The following is a 21694-nucleotide window of genomic DNA, read 5'->3' as shown; positions in this document are numbered from 1 at the left end:
TACAGCTAATATACTATTACATTCAATAATAATTTCCAATTGCCTATTTCCAGGGTTTGTTTGTGGTTTTATCTTCCTCCCAAACACATTTCACTAACAGGGCACCATCATTACTATTATTATTTACTATTCAGATTGCAGCTCCAGCGCCCACAGTGCACATTCTTTATTACTCCCAAGTTCTCACTTGCCATACCAAGTGCTCCATCCAAATACAGATAAAAAGTAATTTCCTCAAGAGCAAGGTGTGAACTGAGCATACTTAATTGTGCACCGTTATATCAACTGTATAATGTTGCAATAAAATTCCAAAACAATGTGATTAAAAATTATACCAAATGAGGATACCAAGGTGCCATAGCCAGTCAAAGCGCATTTATCCAATCTAAATTATATGCTAAGCAAATAAAATAAACATGCAATTTGCTAATTAAAGTGCACTCTCATGTATCCTGTAACCACCATAAATTATACAGCAACATTTAATTTTTTGACTGTTTAGCAAGGTTTATGACTGCTTTACTAAATTAAACAGAGAATGAAGGGGGCAAATTAGTAGGAAAGCGCTGCTTTTCCGCTCCCATTTCTTTTTAGATTTATTTTTTTCCATGGTTCTTTTGTTTTGTTGCTTTTTTTGTAACTGCACCTTTAATAATTTTACTGTAGATCTCCACTTCTACTTCCAAAGTGCATGTTCTACCTGGTTCAATAACACCTATTTGCTTTTGCACATTTTCTCCAATAGGGAAATCAGAGCATTTTGTTTCTCTTATTTGAATAATCCTTTAATAAGAATTCTACGTTCACAGTCCCCACATTTGGTCAATGACAAGAATGGTGGTTTTTTTCCCCTCAAATAAGATAAAGATTTTCAATCCTTTCTTCTCACCGAAAACAGACTGCCCAAATTACAAATGGCAGCTGACTGGGTTCTAGTCAAAGCTGTGAGCCTTCCATCATCTGGAGTCAAACGCTGAAGGCATTCCTGGATTCCACTCGAGGGGAACTGTGAACAGTTGGGGTTTGTTTTCTTTTAAAATATAAGAAAAGCTTCAGACTCTCTGTTTGCCTGGCAACCAGGTCAGCTGTGTTTTAGACTTCTCAGAAACAATGTTTTATCCTAGAATATGGTCAGGTAAAGAGATGGGGGGATAGGGGGTTGGAAACCACTGTTCAACCCCTTATTCTACTCAATTGCTTTGCAGCCTCTCTGAAAACTACAATGGGATTAGTTATGGGATCTGACTCTTATCCCAATTTCTCCCTTCTCCATTTTCAATACCTCTCCTTCCCCTTGCACTTGTATGAAAGGCAAAATGCCAATAATTAATAGACTATGGAAGCAAAGTGGTTTATTTTCATATTCATGCTCAATACCCAAAGATTAACATTCCTCAAAATCGTCCATCTATCTGAACTTTAGAGACCACCTACGATTAACGTGCTCTTGTAAGATAAAATGAGAGCATCAGACCACAGGACAACCTTTGTAGTTGGCCAACGTTATCTCCAACAATAAAACAGAAATTAATGTTCAGTGGTATTAACATTGGAGCTGATGTTCTGTACCCAACAGTTACCTGCAAACTCCCCCAACCACGGCACACCACTGGCACACTAAACCGTCTATAAATGTGGAGCTAATCGCAGACTATTTAGCTTTTCTGGGTAGCAGTGCTGCTGAGACAGTTTGGCAGATTCTGACACATTCTGCATTCTAAAGAAATGCAAATCCAAACCAACACACAACTGCCAAGGCAATGCAAGAGTTTTATGCAACTGTAAAGATGGTTAAGGCAAGAAAATCTTTCAGTCGAAGCACACGATCACTCCAGGAAGCCCCAAATGGTTGTATCCAAACAGGATACAGAAACTGCTACTGTCACAACCTTTCTTACAGAGGTCAAAGTGCTTTCTTGGAAATACACAATATTAGCATGCTGATGTCAGTAAATTAATCCAAAAGTTAGAATCTTTGCAGAACTGTTTTTTTCTAGAATATCCTAGAAACTAATGCATATGCTAGAAGAAATTTGTCGTCAGATACTCTGCACAGAGTGGGATTTCTTACAACAAAGCAACTGAGGAACACTTTCTCCAAACCTTTTAGTTGCACTTTAAAATAATAATACTGTTTCATACATATCTGCCTTTCAGCAACTGAGATGAGTACATCTGTACTCTGTTGGTTACGGATGCCTTTTTAATTGGTATTACTTTGCTGGGAGGATCAGTGAGTTAGCTGCTTTATGCAGTGCTGCCCAATTTGCAGTTTTGCTGCAAGACCTTTTCCCTTAGAAATACTCCTAAATTCCTGTCTTCAATGAAAACTGCCTCTCACTAGAACAAGGAAATAGTTTTGCTACCTAATCTGCCTCCTGAAACCTTGCCTAAAGACAGCTCCTGCTTCATTGGTAATTTATTTTTTGGAAAATGGAGAAGAAATGCATTTCCTTTTGTCTTTCAGACCATCCTTTTCTAATTTTTCCTGCTGACTGGCATTTAATAATATTGCGTCTGCAATGAACAGAAAGCATTAGATTCTCTTGAAAACAAAATGTTGCTTTTTTTTTTTTTAAAAAAAAAGCATTTTCTTCTTCTTCTTACATGTGTACAGAGATATGTTAGCTAGAAAATATCCATTACACCTTGCCCATGGGGGGGTGTCACCATCTCTCAAACCTCTGGTTATGCCATGTGATGTAAAATAATTTTAAGTACTAGACAGAAACAGTCCCTGCAACCCTGCAGGTTTAAGGATGAATCATATTTTCTGCTCTCTGAATTATGTCTCCATCTGCTTTGATTTTTAGGATTGGAACCAGATCTTGAACTAAGAAAGTTGATGCCAACAGCTTGTGAAGCCAGTGCCCATCAAAAAAATGTGGTGGTTTTAAACTGAATGGCCCGTGTCAGTAAGTATTGTCAGGCTAAGCACTCCAATGCAGAGACAGGATGTGCTAATTGAGAGGAAACAGCAGATGCAGAAGTCAGGGGTTATAAAATGGATTTACTTAGCACAGGTGAGGTTCTAGACTCAGTAATACTTGGTCCAGCTGTTTATCAAACTTAGCACATTTACATATGACCTTCTTCAATCCCTCCTCCCTCCTGCTCAGCTGAGAAAAATCGATAGTGCTTTGTTGTAGGGTTATGAGAAATTCCAGAAGTGCAAGATAAGCTACTCTCTCGGTTCAACCCTAATAGCCAATGGAGCTCAAGGGAACTCACAATTACCAGGGCTATAGTTCACTGTTTCTGTGTTGTTATGACTTAAGGATATTTTAATGCTGGAAAAAAATATTTGCCATCATTTCCAAATTTCTGCAAGATACTTACATATTGTATCCTGGGGAGCCTTCCTATGAGGCCCGAACGCTTGGGCAAATGGAATCTGAAAGTCTCCCAACCTTCTCCTGCTCCCAACATGTAACAGCAAAATTTTTAAAGTAAAAAACAATGGCAGAAGTACTTTTAATTAATTCCCAAATTATTTAGAAGAGCCTATTTTATAGGAAAAAACTTAAGTCAGTTACAACACAATTCAAGCACCTTGTCTGTAGAGTGGGATTCTTCTCTGTTTTACCATTGTGAAGCCAAAGTAACACCACAGGACTGAATTGTATTACACCAGATTTCCAGAAAATAAAGGAGACTGCAGCCCTGCCTGTTGACCTCTGTGGGATTTTTGCCTAAGTGATTATTGCAAGATAAAGCCTTTTGACATAAAGAGGAATGAAACTGAATTTTAAAAGAAAAACATGTAACAGAAAATGCAAGGCAATTATCTGATTACTAATAGGAAGAGGTACAGAGCCACGATGTATAATGTTCAAGGGATTATCCAGCTTTGAACAATGCTTGCTTAACAGCTGCTACCGAACTGTGGTTTGCGTACTTGGCAGAGAGTTTCATTAATGATAATCTACAGTGTTTACAGCCCATAGGCCTCTAAATATGTTAAGAATCGTTTTTATTTGTATTTTATAATCTTTTTCCCTTATGTTTTATGTTTTTCTTGATATTTTTGAGATCTGAGGAGGTTTATGTTTCAAAATGATTCATTCTGCTCTGACAACTGCAGAGCAAGATTGCAGTAAATGTTCCCTTGTTATCAAGAGTATGTATTTATAAACAGAAAGGAAAACCATCTAAATTCATACCAGGGTTTGGATCACCACCACCTAATACATTCAGATGCCAATATACAGTGCTCCATTGTTTACATGTGAAAGTAAATGTCAAACAGAGGTGTCTTTGCCAGTTACTAGATATTCCTCAGTCACTTCTTGGACCTGTCAGGTTGCAGCAAATTGAAACTGCCTTATTTTTGATATTGCATTTGACCTGAACTTCATTTAGAGGAATCCTGCAATTATTTTAAAGGTACAGTATGGATTAAGACTTAGATTTGCTTTAGAATTTGGTTTTCAAATGTTTCCCTGATCTGCTCTTTATGGTAACACTTAGGTGATATTAGGAAAACAAAACATAATTAAGAATATAATTCTGTTATGCAGGGGATTATGTATTATGTAGCATACTAAGAAGAAGATCATGATTCAAAAGCCAAGTCACTGAGTCCTGGCTGTAATCATTTTGACACACGGTATTTCAGTGGCTGTGATTCTGTCATGATAAAACCAAAGGAAATTATTGCTTCAAAGCAATTAGCATAGTTAATTTTGACACAGGACAGCACACTTCTCCTTCAGTATTCTCCCCATCTTTTGTCCTCTCCCCATTTTTAACATCCGATTCATGCAAGTTCCCCTTGCGGCTGGTTTCCCCGTCTCAGTGATGCTCAGCTGCCGGGAGCCCTCCTGCCAGGCTGCGCTCCCTGGGGGATGTGGCAGTGCAAAGAGCTCCCTTCACCCACAGCAGTACCGACCAGAAACTCTCAGCGATGTGTTATCCTTATTCCAGCTGGTATCACAGGGGCATGAACACCGCATCTCAAGCCACTAGAGGGTTTGTTGTGGGTTGGTTTGGGGTTTTTGTTTTTTCTTTTTTTTTTTACACTGGCCCTCCAGTGCGCTGAGCTGCTGAGCTAGCCTCACTAAAATGTACACTTGAAAGAAATCCTCTCCCCTCCTGATCACTATTCGTTTCTATAGAAACAAGAAGGAATCTCTGTTCTTCTCTAAATTTTTTCCCCTAATGCTTTTTGCAGTACTGTATGAAACCATTTTTTTTTTAATTTTTTTTTTTTTTTTTTACTCCACAGCCCTCCCTTTATAGCCTCATTCATCCAATTAAAGAACAATAGATTCGATAAAAAATGGGCATGGGGTTTAAATTTTCAGCAACTCAATCCTATGCATTAACTATCTGTGGTCAATCTATCTCTCCTGGGTCATTTTATGACTCAAGCATTTCAAAGTAAATACTTTAAAACAACGGTACATCACAAGAGTTAAAAGGGGTCAAGAGGATATTTACTTAACCACTAGTTGACTTTTTAACTTAGAAATATTTCAGCAGTTACTGTATTTAAATGAAATCCATCTCCTCAGCATCCCCATAAATTACTCTAAAACTCCAGGGTTCCCATCCACATTGTGAGTCACCACCCCAATGCCTGCAACAACTTATTATTTAGATAACTGTGATGTTTGCTCGCTTTGTTATTGTGCCCTTCTCCGGAGACTGCATTTGCACAGGAATTGCTAAGGCTTGTAAATATTGGATCTGCCTCGTTGTAATCACTAGGCAAATATACTTGCACTCAGTCATAAAAAAAAAAAACCCAAAAAAAAGCTGTTGAGCCATGAAAAATTTCTCTAACAGAGATTTGACTTAAAAAAAATTAGAGAAGAAAATCTTTACAACAAATAGTCTAACAGAGACTACACTAGCCAAAAGTGAAAGCAGTAATACAAAGATGTTATTTGGGATCTACTGTTCTCTCCTATCAGAGAAAAAGGAAGCAATAATTATTATGCACACCATGATGATGCAATATAATGCCTTTTTTTATAAAAACAATAATAGGCACTTGTTTTCAGTGCACAAAAATAACTTTCTTTTATAGTCAACTCATATTTACTCACACGTTTACTTGGAAAGTTTAATATTCATGCACACACAAATCACTTACTGTAGGTAGTGAGTTGAACTAAACAGAATAGAGGTTGATTACATTAGGCGATTGCAGATGGGACCAAATTGATTCCTGATGTCGTTCTAACCCAGCAAAGAGACACACAGGACAGCTTCTGTCCAGCAAGTCTGAAGGAAACATTCAGTACCAATACTGGTTTTGCTACTGCCCCTAACACAACAGCACTGTCTGCTTATCAGCAAAGATGACAATAGGACAATCGTGGAATTGCAATCTGTGAAGTGTTACTTGTTTTCTAACCCTATGTTAGCTTTCCTGCATTTTTGCTTTAAACGGATTAAAATCCTTCTGCAGGTGCTAAGAATATTATGGGAGTTGTAAACTGAACAAAGTGCTGTGTCAGATTCATCCCCACTTAGAAACTGTAAGTCAGCACACAATTCTTGTATCACTATATGTACAGTTATGACTTTCAGCATCATCTCTGAGGATCTAGCACAATAACGTGTGAAATCACCTCAAAGCCCTTGGTGGGTCTGGTTAAAACTTTTACTCAAAAAGACATATTTTTCCTCAAAAAGAGAAGGAAAAGTAAAAAGCATTTATTGTATTGTTTCTTTCAATAAATAACTCATCTCATTTTTTTAAATCTTTTTTCTTATTAGATTCAAGATGGCAGCTCCAAAAGCAAAACTCCTAATCCAATGTAGAAGAACTGAAAATGTAGAGAAACATGCCAATGTTATATTTATTGCAAAACAGTCCTATCATAGAAACAGCTGTTCAATATTAATTGTTTTACATTGCCAGAGATAACTTGTCCCATAACTAACATATTTTCAATTTCTTAGAAAAATAATTACTAAGTGTTTGCTCTACAGGCACTAGTCACACTAAGTCATCAATTTGCAGAGGTTTTGTTCCATTTCACATAGAAATATATTGTGTGTCTACAAAGAACCATTTTCAGCATCAAATTTCATTCTGCTTTGGAATGTTTGTGCGTTATGACCAAAAAAAAAAGCAAAGCTAAAATCAAACAAACAAAAACCCCAACAGTGCCAGCAGAGACTGGCACTCCTCAAAGGCTAACATGATAACAGACATATATAACTGGATTGCTTATGCCAGTGCCCAGTGGTCAACGGTACACTGACATTAACGAGCATGGAAATATCAAATGCATAGTGATCTGCCAAAAAATTGTATGGTACCTACTCTATACAGCTTCATGCACAGAACCTATTTTAGGGCATATGCTGGTCAAAGGGGGGGCCTGAAAATTTCATGTCGAGAACCAGGAGAAAAATGTGTGCCACAGCTAACTTTTACTGTCACACCTAGAAAGCATTTAGTACATGCCAAACTCGAACTCAACGGCTGTATAGTATAGAAGAGTGCAAGACTGGTATTAACTAATTGTTTGTTCAGAAAAACTCCGTGAAAGCAGAAAATCTCTCTCTGCCAACATTAGACTATACTGAGGCCTACTCGTCCCTACTGTGGCAGTGGGGGAAGGAAAGCCACCTTATTGAAATTATACAACTTCTAGAAGGAAAAGAAAAAAAAAAAATCAAAACCCGCACCAAGCACCTTTACAAGCAGATACTCTTTGCTTTGCTAATAGCAGAACTCACCTTCATTCTTTACCTTATTCCTGGTTTACCCTACACATAACTCCAGGTGTCACCTGTGTGTGGCCACCTCCAGCTCTCCTGAACACAGTTAACTGAACCCGCTGCCTATTTGCTGCGGCCGCTATTACGAGATTATGTAGCAAAACAAGAATATCCAGTTGTTGGTCATTGATTTATCTATAAAACAGTAACTGTAAAAATGATAGAAGAGGTTCTGTACTAGACAGTCTTGTGAAACAGTTTATTACTTAAGCATTAATGACCCGTTTAGAGGTCTTTACTGGTCAGGTAATGACCAGCTAAAGGAGTTAAGGCCCGAGGCAAAGCACTCTAATAAAACCCTGCATACAGCATGTGTTTGGTTCCTCCAAATTCTATTAGGAAAGAGAAGCGTAAAGGGTAATGAAAGACATGTCCAAGAGGCACTCATATCAGCCCTCTCATTTTATATTTGGCATAACACATATGGCCATATTCCAGCAGCACAAATCATTCCTTGTTTATACTACACCTATCACAGAGAAGAGCAGTAACTACAGCCGAAAATGGCCAGTCATGATGTTAAGGACCCTGTTGCTTTGGGCAAATAAACCTTCCTCCGACTGAAGGAATTGGTCCTACTATGTGAACACCCAGTATCCTTTGCACCTACAGAGAACAGATGCTCAAAAGAAAAAGAAGGGAAACAATATGCTGCCGGGCATCTCAGGGAGTCCTGCCAGTCTTAAATCCCACTCTAGTAGTATTAAGGGTGGAGGGATTAAGTGTTTTCTGTATTCCTGTGCAATTCTACTTGAATATGAATGTCCATTTGCTTCTTACTGTTTGCATTATGAAGAAAGGCATATTAAAACAGGAGTTTAATATTGATATCTCCACTTTAAGACTGAGACAGAACAGCTGTATATATATACTTGCCAGTAAATGAGAAGCCAAGGGTTGGAACAGTACCCAGGGCCTCACTCTTGGCTTCAGAGGCAGGTAAAACACTCAGGCCCACATAACCGCATCTCGCTATTACAGCCCCACAGCATCATTGATTTTGGTCCTGATTTATGGCATCATTTGTTCTTGATAAGAGCCACTTGCCAGCACTACTCAGAAAAAAGTAAAATACAATCTGAGAGTGCAAATTAGAAAGAAGAGAGGATAAGAGACTAAGAACTGCTAGAAAAATCTGCAGAGATTCCTGTACTTGCAGGATGAGATGTTCGAGGTACAAGCAAGTTTATTTGCTCAGCATTTATTACTGTCTCATCAACAGTAAAATGAGGATAAAGAGCATTCTGATGACTTAGTCAAAAAGTTACTTAATTTCACTGTCGCTTCTATGACTATACTATATTTTGAATGTTTATTTTAAAAACCATTCTGTAGTGTTTACGTGACTAATTATAATAGCTTCTTTAGAGTATTTCCAATTTTCTGTGTAAACAGCCTTTTAAGCCATGTTCAAGGCTTATTTCAGTCCTTAACAATCCTTCAGAGCCATTGCAGCTAATCATATAAATACACATTAAGCCAAATTTAAGTTTAACTCATGTACTGAGTAGAGAAAATGGTGGCTTCATATTCACACCTTCCCATTTTCAAGGTCAAATATCTCAGTGCTTTTTTGCAGACCACCTGAAGTGATCACAACACAGTCTAGGCATTTCCTAAATTTAAATTTTCTATCAGAAGTGGGCAGAGCAGAAAACATACACAATATTAGATACGATTATTTCTACAATGATACACTTTGAAGGGCTACAAAAGGATACAAAAATAAAATTCAGGCCTTAACTAAGAGTTGATTCTGCGCATGCAGCACAAAGCCTGAATTCAAACCAGAAGATTTGTTCAATTTTAGAGCCAAATTATAAACTTTTGCAACATAGGGTTAACAGCAGAAGTGCTGACACAACAGTAAGTATATAGTGGCGCCTGCAAGCAGCACTATAATTAATCTAAGTGTACTGTCATTACACTAAACGCTGCTTCTGCAGGATCATTCCAAATCATGAGATGCTTTCTCTCTTTCTCCAATAACATGCAGTTTATTTCCAATCATGTACGCTTCCAGTTGTGGCATGATTTGCTAAAGGAACATTAGGTCTTGAAGCAATATCTTAATCAAATCAGAATTTTCTTCTGTAAAACAAATCTTTGACTTTTGGAGAATTAGTAACATCTAATGCCTTAGGATAGAGATGTGAAACTGTGAGCTGAAATACGCACTGCTGGAGACCATACTCAGCCTCCTTGCTTCTAGCCATTTACAAGTACATCTATCTAACCTCCTACCTACACACCTACACTTTATATGGTCATAAACCACCAATGCAATATCTAAATTATATCCTGAAAACTCCGGGTTTGAAATGGGTTATATGAAAATTCACCTCATGTGGTTTATTCATTTCTGCAATAGAAGGCTCTGATTCCTTTTGGATGGAACTCATTTAAACAAAGCCCAACAGCAAACACCCATAAATTAAAGCATTATTGGTATTTATGCAAAGAGATACATGTAAACTGAGTGAATTCTATGTAAAAGGCTTATAAAAGGAAAGAAGTAGAATCTTGCATATAAAACGCTATCTGCATTTACAAAGTTATTAAGTAGTTTGTGTATTAATACTTTGAAATACATACTACAAGGGAAGAAAAAAATTTATCCTGTCTGGAAACCTGTTTATTCACATGTATTTCAGATTTTTCCCCTACTGCCTCCCACATCCACTGAAGTCATACTGCCTTAATAAACTAATAAGATATGGGAACAGAATGAATTTAAGTATTTCGCTACAGCTATCTGAAGCTGGTAATTGACAATGGATAGACATCCATCCAGAATATATTCTCTTTACTTCAACATAATCTATATTTGAAGCAATTGTCTGCTTCAGGAACTTTATGACCAAGCAACCATGATTACATTTACAGAATTAAAATATATACACCAGAATTACTCATTCTTTATTTTTGATCTGCAGGTCATTGATTAAAGACTAATCAGAATTCTACAACAGGATTTCTATGATAGCAACATTAACACACAACTGGTATGCTAGCTTAATGCAAATCACTTTGTGAAAGTGTTAGACTCTTCAGTGTAGTGCTGGGTAAATTTATTTACAGAAACTGAAATAAAATACACAGTTCAAGTCAATGGCAAGATTAGAAGCCATGGCTTCTAGGCCAGCACAGACCATTGAGTTATTCAGGATCTTCACCCTTTGCAAACAGAGTTGCAAGAGTGAGAATTAGAAAAAACATCTTCAGAACAACATGTGTTTAAAAGACACTAACACCGTCAAGCAGATGCAGCATAATCATTTATGCTAAGGCTATTGTGGTGCAAAGTCAAGTTATGTTTTTCCACCAATAAATGTATTTCATCGAGTAAACAAAGAATACCACACTACACATATGTACTCAGAGAAGCCACAAAACATACCTGATGACTACTATACATTACAAGAGTGAATAATGATTACAGACATATGGTCCTAGCCTATAGTGTGTCAAAACCTAGAGCAAAGTAGTATTAACAAAGCAATCATACTTATTCTTTCATATCTAAAGATGGCAGTCCACAAACATTTTAATTTAGCAGTAATTTTGCTCCCCTCCTTGTGTTGGCAGGGACATCCATGCAACTGCACAGGCAGATAGACCAGGAAATTAATCTGGCTGCAGAGTAATTTCCTTCCCTCCCATTCCCACCCCCCATCCCCACTTCCCCTCCAAAAAAAGAAAAAAAAAAAAAAAAAAAGAAAAAGAAAAAAAAAAGAGAAAATGCTTTCAGCAGGATCATTTGCTTGATCCGATTCACAACATGAGATCCTAAAGGCCAGTACCACCACAAGGCAAACAGCAAATGCATAGCTGGGGTAAGACTGGAAGGCAGGACAGCATTTGTCCTGGCAGCCTGTGTGTGTCAGATTTAAAGTGAATGAAGAAACACACCTACAATTGACAGTGTCCAAGCTGAGGATATTTTACAGATGCTTAAAAAAATATGCAAGCTTCATTATCCCCTTTGCCTTTTCAGGCTTTCTAACTCTCACCTTTGGAAATCCAAACTACCTCTGGCTTAGATAACGACATATAAAACACATCACTAACAACAACATTACCACGTCCCCTGTGCCAGTAGGCATTAGCACATCAGGCTATTACACTAGAACTGGAATGGCCAAACTAGCCAGCTCTGCTGTAGCCTGTAGTCATACCCATAGTAAAGAAAATGAACTTAAATAACATCCACAGAACATGCTGATGGAGTCCACCAATCTGCTCAGTGGGTAATTCCCTGAAGTTCAGAGACCTCCAGAAAGCTGCTCAGGAAGAACATCTGAGGCCAACATCCTAAAACGTTCAGAAAGGAGCTGACCAAAGGTGCACTGTCCCCTGTTGACTGAAGAAAGACGTCAGCGCTAAGAGACAAGGCAGTACATTGTGTGGCAGGTCATATTCCACTGCTAGCCACACCTGGGTAAGCCTCACATCTCCACATCACATGTATGCCCAAGAGCACAGATGAGCACAGCAGATTTTGGGAGCCACAGACAGGTTCTCAGCTACTGCCTCCATATCTACTTAATCCACCTTCACATTTTTAACGTCCTTTCCTCAGCAGCGTGAAAGATCCACTAAAATCAAAAGCAGCAAATGACATCGGGAAGCAACTAGTGCTTTGGATGCAAAGCACCCCACCGTGGTGTGGAATCCATGGTCACATAAGTCCTGCTGAACCTCACAGGCAACATGTACGCTCCCATGCTACAACAGCAGCTCACATCTGGCAGCCAAGACTAGAAGTAGCGATCCTGGTTATTTTGTCCAATTCCTACCTGCTAGAAAACATATAAACTTCAGACCAAAGACCCAACCCACTCCCTTCAGATGAATCCCAGGCCACAAGGCTACAGGATCAGAGACTTACTTCTGGTGTTGTGACTGCTGCATGTTCGGTTGTGTTGTAGCTCATCTTCAGGCGGGCGCACAGAGGCTGGTTTCTTCGGGATACCCTCTCCCAGACAAGGGCAGAAGGCTCTGCACCCTCAGGGTGCTGACAGCCCTGAAGCCATGCTCTCTCTGTCACCAGGTTATTACAGAAAAGCTACAGAGTACTATTAAGGCAGAAATATTTTGTTGAGGGTTCTGCTAGTTTTAAGGAAACAAGATGGGCTCAGATATCTCGCATCAGAAGAGGGCTGTAGGCACCAGATCATTAGTGGGCAGATACAACCCTGAGTCAGAGCCTTATGCCAGCCCTAAAAGGCAGGAGCTCAGACATCACCGTGGATCTTGCATTTGCTAGTGGCTAAATCTAGTGATTAGTCAGCACCGAGAGCTGCTGAATCACTCTTCAAAGGCACCTATCTCCCTGCTTACATCAGCTAGGCAGCCACCGCACTTCACTTAAATAGTCTGGGCTGTCCATCTACAGCCGGTACCCTTTTACTAAGCTTGTACAATGCCTAAAGTGTGGTGCATAAGTCTGACCCCTGACCTGCCACAATATACTTGCTAATAAAATAATAATTTTGTTATGCATAACAAAAAGATGCATACAATTCTGTATTAGTTGCTGATATAATTTTTCTAATAAAATACTTTGAAACATAATGTAATATTTATCTTCTCTGTTAACAATCATTAATATATTTAAAAATCTTTTAAAGGTCTTTTCAACTCAGATTCTCTCTCTCATTATTAATTGTTTGGGTATTAATTATTTTGGATTAAATGAATGTAGGCATTGACATTGATAGAAGAAAAATTATATACTAAGCAGATGAGACAATTAGCATGAATCAATTGAATAAGCCTGAACTCCCCAAAATCTCTGCATCATTAAAAACTGTGTTTGATTTTAAAAAAAAAAAAAAAAAAGAAAAAATCACAAGATTAATATCATATTTTATTACTGTGATTCTTTAACACTTTTACTGACTGTGACAGACTTCATCTGGCTAAATCTGAATTCTGTCAACTCTCATTGTAACATAACCCAGTCTTAGAGATAAGGTGCTCTCCACAAGGGCCAAACAAAAGCAAATCAATATTTTCTAGCTAAAGGACAATCTTTGAGTCAAGATCCGTGTGAAGAAAATCTTTAGCCAATTCTTAGAGGAAACTAACTACTTAGAAATACATAATAAGCAATTAAACTTACTGCTTCAGAATTTAACAGGAGTTTTAAAAACAGTGGCAATTATTTTCTTACACTAGCAGATGAAAATAAGTGTTAGCAGCACTTTAAAATGATGCATGCAACAGAAAATGTTTGTGAAATAAAGAGAAAAACTAATAAAGAAAAACTTCTGCTCCTCAGTGATAAAACCAAAAAAAAGGCATATTGGTGTACAGTGGCTTTGTCCAGGACAGAATCTTGGTCTTGTTCTAATATCCACTTTGACAGAAAATGGCTGTGAAGCCCTGTGTGAAGAATATCTTTGAATTTTTTCCTCTTTTTTGTTTCCTTTTTACATCTGAAATCAATTAAACAATAATTAAGAATTGATTTTGGAATGCTTAATCCTGCACATTTGTGCAATTTTTTTGTTAGGTTGTGGTGGGTTTTTTTTTGCTTTTGGGGAGACCTGAGTATCATTGAACAAAATCCTCAAGACTTTTCTTACCAAACAGTGGGATTTATAACAGACAGAGAAGCAAATCCTACTCTGCTTATTTAGAGGAGTGCTCCTATCAAAGTCAACGACACTGCAGCATCCTTTAAAAGCAACAGAGCTTACACTGTATCACCCACTGCAGTCAACAGGAGTGCCAGGAGGATGATAAACAGAGCTATGTTTCAGAAGTACTTTAACACCTAAACAGAGACAAATTAGAAACACTTAGGGGAAGTGTGTATAAGTAAGGTTAATACAACTCCACAGAACATCGCAGTTCAGTTCGGATCTCCATCTGTCCACTCACAGTGTGGCAAAAAGTCAATTTATGTATTTCAAGAACTATCAGTAACTTCCCCACTAAATCCTGGTTGTACTACAAACATGGGAGTCTTCCAAAAGATGCAGGTTACACCAGAAACATCTAATATGTCCATACTCAAAGGCTGTGAGAAGGACCTCATCTGACCACGAGAGGGAGAATTGAATCATACACATTGTTTATTCACATATATTTCCATCTCAAACTAAGCTTATAAGGAGTGCATTTTATAAGTTCAATATACTCAGGTGACTCACCTCACAGCAGTGAGATCCCTGCCTACACACACACATAAGGGAGGGGGGAACAAAACCAAACCTCAGAGCTTCTCTTTTATTAGAAGGATGTTGAAGCCCAGTCAGGAATGGTGGGGTCACCATTTGAAGACAAGCGGGGTCTGAGTTTTCATAAGGATCTTAGGAAAGAATCAGGAAAGCTGTAACTGAGATTTTTGCAGATTCAGCTGTGCTTCTTTGGTTTTCACCTCAAAATAAGATACTGGTGCACACTCTTGGGGCTACCTATTTTTGTAGTCCCCCGTCACATGTGCCACTGGTGCTCCTAAGTCTGTATGGGCGGCTGGCTAATTTTGACGTAGTTTTTTTTTAGACACTGGGTTTAGCTCCTAACACTCCTGCTGGCTTGGATTTTGCCTACTAAAAAGTCTCCTCCTTCTCAGATGGAAGATGGTAACAATTATGACCAAAGACCCCAAAAAATTTAGAAGGTCCCGATGACAGAGTATTTTCCATGAAGAACGTGAGACACTGAAACCTGATCTTTTCCTCAAGTCTGCAGACCCAGAGTTTGCCGATAACCCCTTTCAGGCCCTCTGCAAAGTTCATCTATTTTTTTGGCCGCTGGGGAAGTCACAGACTGAGGGATGTATGAGGCTGTCGTGAGCGGTTTATGTTTATTACATTTATTGCTGCTGATAGCAATAACTAAGAGCAGTCCCTGCTGTACAGGACTTTGCAGATCTGCAATAAGTTCTTATGTTCTGGTTGTGTTTCAGTGCTTGGAGAAGTGCAGAGTAATGGAAGTAAATAAATAAATTACAACATGTGGGGTTTTTCACCCAGCTTCAAAACAGTCCTATTCCTCATTTTTCAGGATCAACCATTACTCATGCTCACTCCTGAGGATTGGCTTTATTTACAAAAGAACTCATAACCATATGACATAAAGTCTATCTCAAAGCCTCCCTATGTTATTTGTGACTGGAATAATCACAGACCATTTATGAGAAATTTGAGGCAGTATTAAGCATAGAGCATATTTTGGTTGTTGGCCAAGATGCCTGGACCTTTTACTGTACTCAAATACATTATGCTAATCTCCAGCCAGCAAAAGGAGATGGGAAGAAAGCTCTGTTCAAGCAAAAAACATGACAGCAGATGTGACTGGGTCCCAAACCTTACTTCTCAGCAGATAGATCTGGAAACCCCATCCCAAACCAATAGTAGTTTCTTAATCTACTGATGTGTAATGATCTGCTACCGATCTCACCATCAAAACAACAACACATGATTTACATTCAGCTGTTTCTGAGGCACACAGTTATTTTTCTCCCTTGGATTTTGAATTCCTTTTTCTTTTCAGAACATGGCTAAAATCTAATCCTGCATACAGAAACTACTTACAAAAGCCACCTTGTATCTGACATGCAATGGTGATATGGGAACACCTGAGCCACATTACTATGCCATTGCAGCTGCAACAAAATTAATGAGCTGACCTGAGAAGGGAGTCAAAACAAACTTTTCCTGCACAATAGCGAAAGCTTTGTTCAGAAATAGATCTATTTAGATTATTTCATATTATAAAGTTATATATACTTAAGCATAGGAGAAGGCATTTGGATATCCAAGACACAGAAAACCAATTGCTGTTAAATTACTATGCTACACCGGTACTGAACCTAGGAAAGCCACAGCTCACCAGCCTATTTTCCAAGCATGTGGAGAAACCAGCTACCATCATCCTGCGCGATGCTGCGAAGAAGCATCTTAAGAACATACAGGTATACTGTACACATGTGATAATATACATGTCATACACTGTGCGTATATATATAATGCATCTATATGCATATCATACAGCATATAAACAATACCAGAAGCCACAAAGGTGTATATACATGTGTATGTGCAGCTATACACGACCCCTCTAAAGCCCAAGAGCTCGCCCTAGCACACACTCGGGACTTGTTTATGGACGGTGTATCCCAGATAAATGTGCAGAATGCTCTGAACAGTGGCAGAGTCACTATGTCCCCGAAGCTCTCGGGCAGGGTTCAACCATGACAGCAGGGCTGGCACATGTCTTGCCTGTCCCTGCAGCAGGGCATGTGGGACAGGGCTGACAGGCACAACCACCACTCTGCTTCCCTGATCAAAAGGTTTGTTCATAGATAAAAGAGGAAAGGTCCTGCCCTGAAAGACCACCAGCACTGACACAGCAGAATCGGTTTATTTAGGTGGGTACTTTTTGGAAGCTCAAAAATCTGCAAAGAAGTTTTTGGTGAGTTTTTCAAGTCCTGCTGAAAGCATAAGTTCTCAGTGGACCAGTAAAATTCAGTGATACTAGAAAATACCGATGCCAGCACTTCTGGTAAGCAGGTTAACCTATAATGCTTCAACTGCTATCCTTGGTGTCACTAACTGCTTCATCCTGAGCGTAATTGACTCCAGGGGAAAACAAAAGAAGGGATTTTGTTTTGTTTTGACAAATCCACTGCAAGGCACCACACTAAGGTGCCAAAGGCTACTTTGTATTTACAACGCTGATGATACGCACAACTCAGAAGTTTCCTGACCTCAAGTACAAACACAACATGAAAGGTGATATATCAAACTGACACTATCACAGCTAGGAAAAAAAAAAGAAAAGAAAAACACCTCAGATTTATACCAGGCTTGCCTGCCTAGCATAAATACTAACATCAAGCTATGCAGGCTTTGTTATATCTCTGCTTAAAAGTTCTGTGATCCAGCACAAGGGCAAAACAGCCCAGAACCAAACAGAAAGTGTTTCCAAACACAAAACTATAGGACGAGGAGGAAGAAACCTGATGAACCTGGAAAGGAACTTTAAGTTCACGTAAGCAACAGCACATTCAGGCCTCCATTACCCTCCCTTCATCTTCGTGCCTCATCTTACCTCCAACCTGCAGGCTCTCGGCACCCCTCTATTTATTGTTCCTACATCTGTCTTTCCCACCATACCCTTGTGCATGTGTGAGCCCCATCCGTGGAACAGGTTCAAAGGATTTCAAGCAAGCCCTTAAAGCATGCACCTTCCAGAAATTGTCTAAATTTTAATTGAGGCATTAATAAAACCACTATTAGAAAACCCAAAATGAACTAGGGGGCTTCTTCCCCCCCAAAAAAAGTTCTTGTCGGTTACCTTGTATCAAATAGAGTGTTCCCATACTCAGGTTTGAGGTCACCCCCTCTGTACATTTGGGGCATTTTAATTGTTAAGAAACAGCTCAGAATGGATGAGTGCTCTATCTCAATCAGTTCCAACAGCACAAGCCAAAAGCTTCTTACTGTGCTCCAGGACGCTCGAGTACAACTGAGGTGAAAGGGAATATTTTTTTAATAAGAAAGTAGAGATAGACAAAAATAGCACTCCATAGTATCTAAACGAACGTAATAACGAAGAGAAAATTTTGCAGCTATAATTGTACATAATGTCTGAATGACCCATTAGAAGAGAGATGTTAAAATAAGTCAGTCACTTTACAAAAGATAAAATAAAAGCACTGATCATAAGTGAGTATATAGTAAAAAGCAGACATTTATAAAAAAAGTTATGTAGTGCTTTCTAAATCCTTTCACGTAGAGTAGGCTAATTGTGACTATTTTGAAAATATTAATGTTGATAACACAGAGGTAGTATTGCATTTTCTCCGAAGAACATACATTTGAATAACAGAATTTATAATATGAGCTCTGTATTGTAATTTAATTTAACCATGAAACCAATTTCTGCCTTCAACATTTTACGTTTTACGGTATGAAACAGAACATTATTTGCAGTAATGTAGTTTATTTAACCTTAACCTGATGTGGTGCAACAGTGAATACAGATACACTCAAAATGTTAATAATATGACACGCTGAGCTGATTAAAATTTCAATTGTGTTTCCTCCATCTCCTTTGGAAAGTTAATGAATTAATGAATCTTTAAAGGACAGTCAGGGAGGCCTTAAAAAAGAAGATGCCTTTTTGAGTAAGGAGAGAAAGTGGCAGATTACAACTTAATGGCTTCAGAATAATGGTAATTTCCCTATTTTCTTCACTTGCCTTAGCTCAGCTAATGGCTTCATTAGTGTCCACACTCTCAAACGAATAATAGAGGACCGTGTCACATCCATCTTAGTCACATCACAATAAAACCGTTAAATACAATTCAGCTACCTACCTTCTGCCAGTCTGTGCTATGAGGCAGAATTAGCAGCACAATCAATACAGAATCTTGTTATTAGATTCTTTTTCTTTTTAAAAAAGAAGTGTATCATCAGGTATAATCATGCATTGCTATTTAACTGTAGTGCAAATTTTATGCTGATTAGATAACTAGAATTACTCAGAAAGGACATAAAATGAAGGGAAAAAATTCTGCTTACTTTACACCTCTTGATCAAAAAAAAAAAAAACCCCAAAATTGCAGATCTTTATTTGATAAAATTGATGGATTACCTCAAAGTCAGCACAGATATGTCAAATTCTTCCTGACATCCTCTACACCAAATCATTTCACAAACAGAGCTAATTGAGCAGCTAAAAACCTCCTTGGCTTTAGCTACCTCTATCTTGGGAGAAGAGAGTCCATTCAACCAATTAAAATTTTTGGAACAAATTCAGTGTAACTGAATACGGCTCCATCAAAAGGTATGAAGACTGATGCAATGAGTTCACAAACTGATCTTAGAACTGTAAAAACAAATGGGAATTATGACTTTTTAAATACTTTAAACGGGTTGCATTTTCAATGGAGTTGAATTTCAATTATTTTGTGATCATTAGTTTTAAACTGAATTTAAGCAGCATTGTTATTTTTTTACTTATCATACGGTTTGGCTACTCCATGCAACATGAAATCTCTGTTCAAGCATATTTTTCTCATTATATACATATTTTGTACAAAATAAACAATATGCAGGCTCTTTAACAATAGTGGTTGAAACATGCACACTTGGCAAAATCTAATGCACAAGTACTATTATCCTCTACTTTTTATCTGTGGAAACCAAAGGAGCAAGATCCAACTTCTACCTAGCTGAACTGCAGCTGGCAGCAACACACAAGTAATAGGGGGAGGAAAATGGCCCATTTAATATATAAGGAAAATCTCAAATGCTTCAGGCAAAATTCTGTTCTCAGATCCATACCACAGATCCTGACTCCAGTGCTCTGCCCCTTCTTGACCTGAGTATCTAACACTACCAGAAACTGCTACGGACATGCAGAGGCAGAGGTTTATTGGATCATACCAATCTAAGGCAGGATTTTGCCCAAAAGTATTCCTGGACTGATTCCCCAGTTCTCTACATAACCCTGCCGTAACCACATCCAACTGACATCCAGGAAGAAACTACTTTGTAAATCTTAGAACACACGACGTGCCGGGCATCTGCACTTGTCAGCTGAATAAATTTTTCTGACAACATAAATCAGATCCCACTGAGAAACCTTTTTTAAAATACATTATTGACTAAAAATATTTATATGTAGCACTTTTCCTGTTAGCAAAGGTAATATATTAACTGCTTTGCCATTACCACAAGTAACTTCAGGCCTAAGAGAAAATATTTTTGTATGCACGCTATATATCCATTTTGAATTAAAACACGATGCCAGTATTATACTAAATCACAGCTGAAGTCTCAGTCTTAAACAGATCTTGAGTGACACCTGCATTCTAATTCTTTATGAGCAGTTTGTCAATGATGAGACCTTAATGAGAAGTGCTGCTTTCAAAATATGTAGCTACAAGTAAACATGAAATATCCTCTTTTCATATTATGACTGTTTATCATTGTAGTTCTTAGTTGTCATTTTACAAAGCACTAAGTGAATTCCAATAGGCAGATAGAAGGGACACAGATCACCTACTTCTTGCCTACCTTAAGATACTAAAAGCTTACATATAAAAATAAACTCATACAACAACCACAAATCAAAACCTCTCAGAGTCAGGCAACCATTGTATTTCTCACAAGACTAGTTCATATCTCACTGTGGAAGGATTTACTCCCAATGTCCAGGTATGCAGTCTTGGCCTAAGCAAATCTCCATCACAATGAAGGAGGAAAGCTCTACAAATACATTTGCCTGTTAGACCTCAGAATTTACTTAACAGCATCATTATATACCCCAACTTTCTATTATACATGTGCCCATTAGAGCCCTAATTAATTCTATGACTGGGCAGAGAGCTTCATCTACAAACAGGGCAATAGCAGTGGGTCATAGCTTAAGATGCTGTTATAGCATAAGCATTATAGCATTACCAAGCGCAGGCAAATCCAGATGTGACATTTATTATTTCACATCAAATGGTCACAGTATTGCCTATGCTTTAAAAAAAAAAAAACAAAAAAAAAAAACACCACACACAACTCTGAAGACATCATTGAACCAGAACATTTAAAAAAATGTAACAATAATTTTAACATTTACTTTTATAGGTATCCTTATGAGCTCAAAGTAAACTTTTTTTCTGCTCACTGCCCCTTTAAGATTTCTGCATCACACTCTCTTTTGCTTAATTGCCTGTAGGAAGAATATCTTACTGCAAGGTAAAAGATGCAGGAGGGAGATTACTATTTGTAGGTAAGTTAGGCAAGAAAAATGCATGTACAACTTTCCTGCTTAAACTACCACACGAACCAGTTTTACACAGAGTACAGGTCCCCTCAGAGTAAGCTTGCTTAGCATGCAAGTACACTATCTGCATAAACTCCGCTTTTCTGATTAAAGTTTTGTATTTAATTAAAATTGTCTTTAATTAAAATGCAAATATTCTAGGACT

At 38.1% G+C, this 21694-nt stretch overlaps 1 protein-coding gene across 3 annotated transcripts in view; it reads right to left on the bottom strand.

The window, feature by feature from the left end:
• The window catches only part of AFF2 (ALF transcription elongation factor 2), a 348828-nt gene that overhangs the window by 301680 nt on the left and 25454 nt on the right, over positions 1–21694 (bottom strand). The window contains exon 1 of one of the 3 annotated variants that reach the window (XM_075763454.1): positions 12635–12922. The exons of the other annotated variants lie outside the window; for them this stretch is intronic. Within the exon in view, the coding sequence (XP_075619569.1) occupies positions 12635–12657 (23 nt within the window). The 5' untranslated portion in view covers positions 12658–12922. Of the gene's footprint in view, positions 1–12634; positions 12923–21694 lie in introns of those variants that run through there. 3 annotated transcript variants of the gene reach the window in all.

Source organism: Balearica regulorum, chromosome 11 (assembly GCF_011004875.1).
Source record: "Balearica regulorum gibbericeps isolate bBalReg1 chromosome 11, bBalReg1.pri, whole genome shotgun sequence".
NCBI lineage: Eukaryota > Metazoa > Chordata > Aves > Gruiformes > Gruidae > Balearica > Balearica regulorum.
The sequence above is the reverse complement of the archived record's forward strand: the minus strand, read 5'-3'. Positions and strand labels throughout refer to the sequence as shown.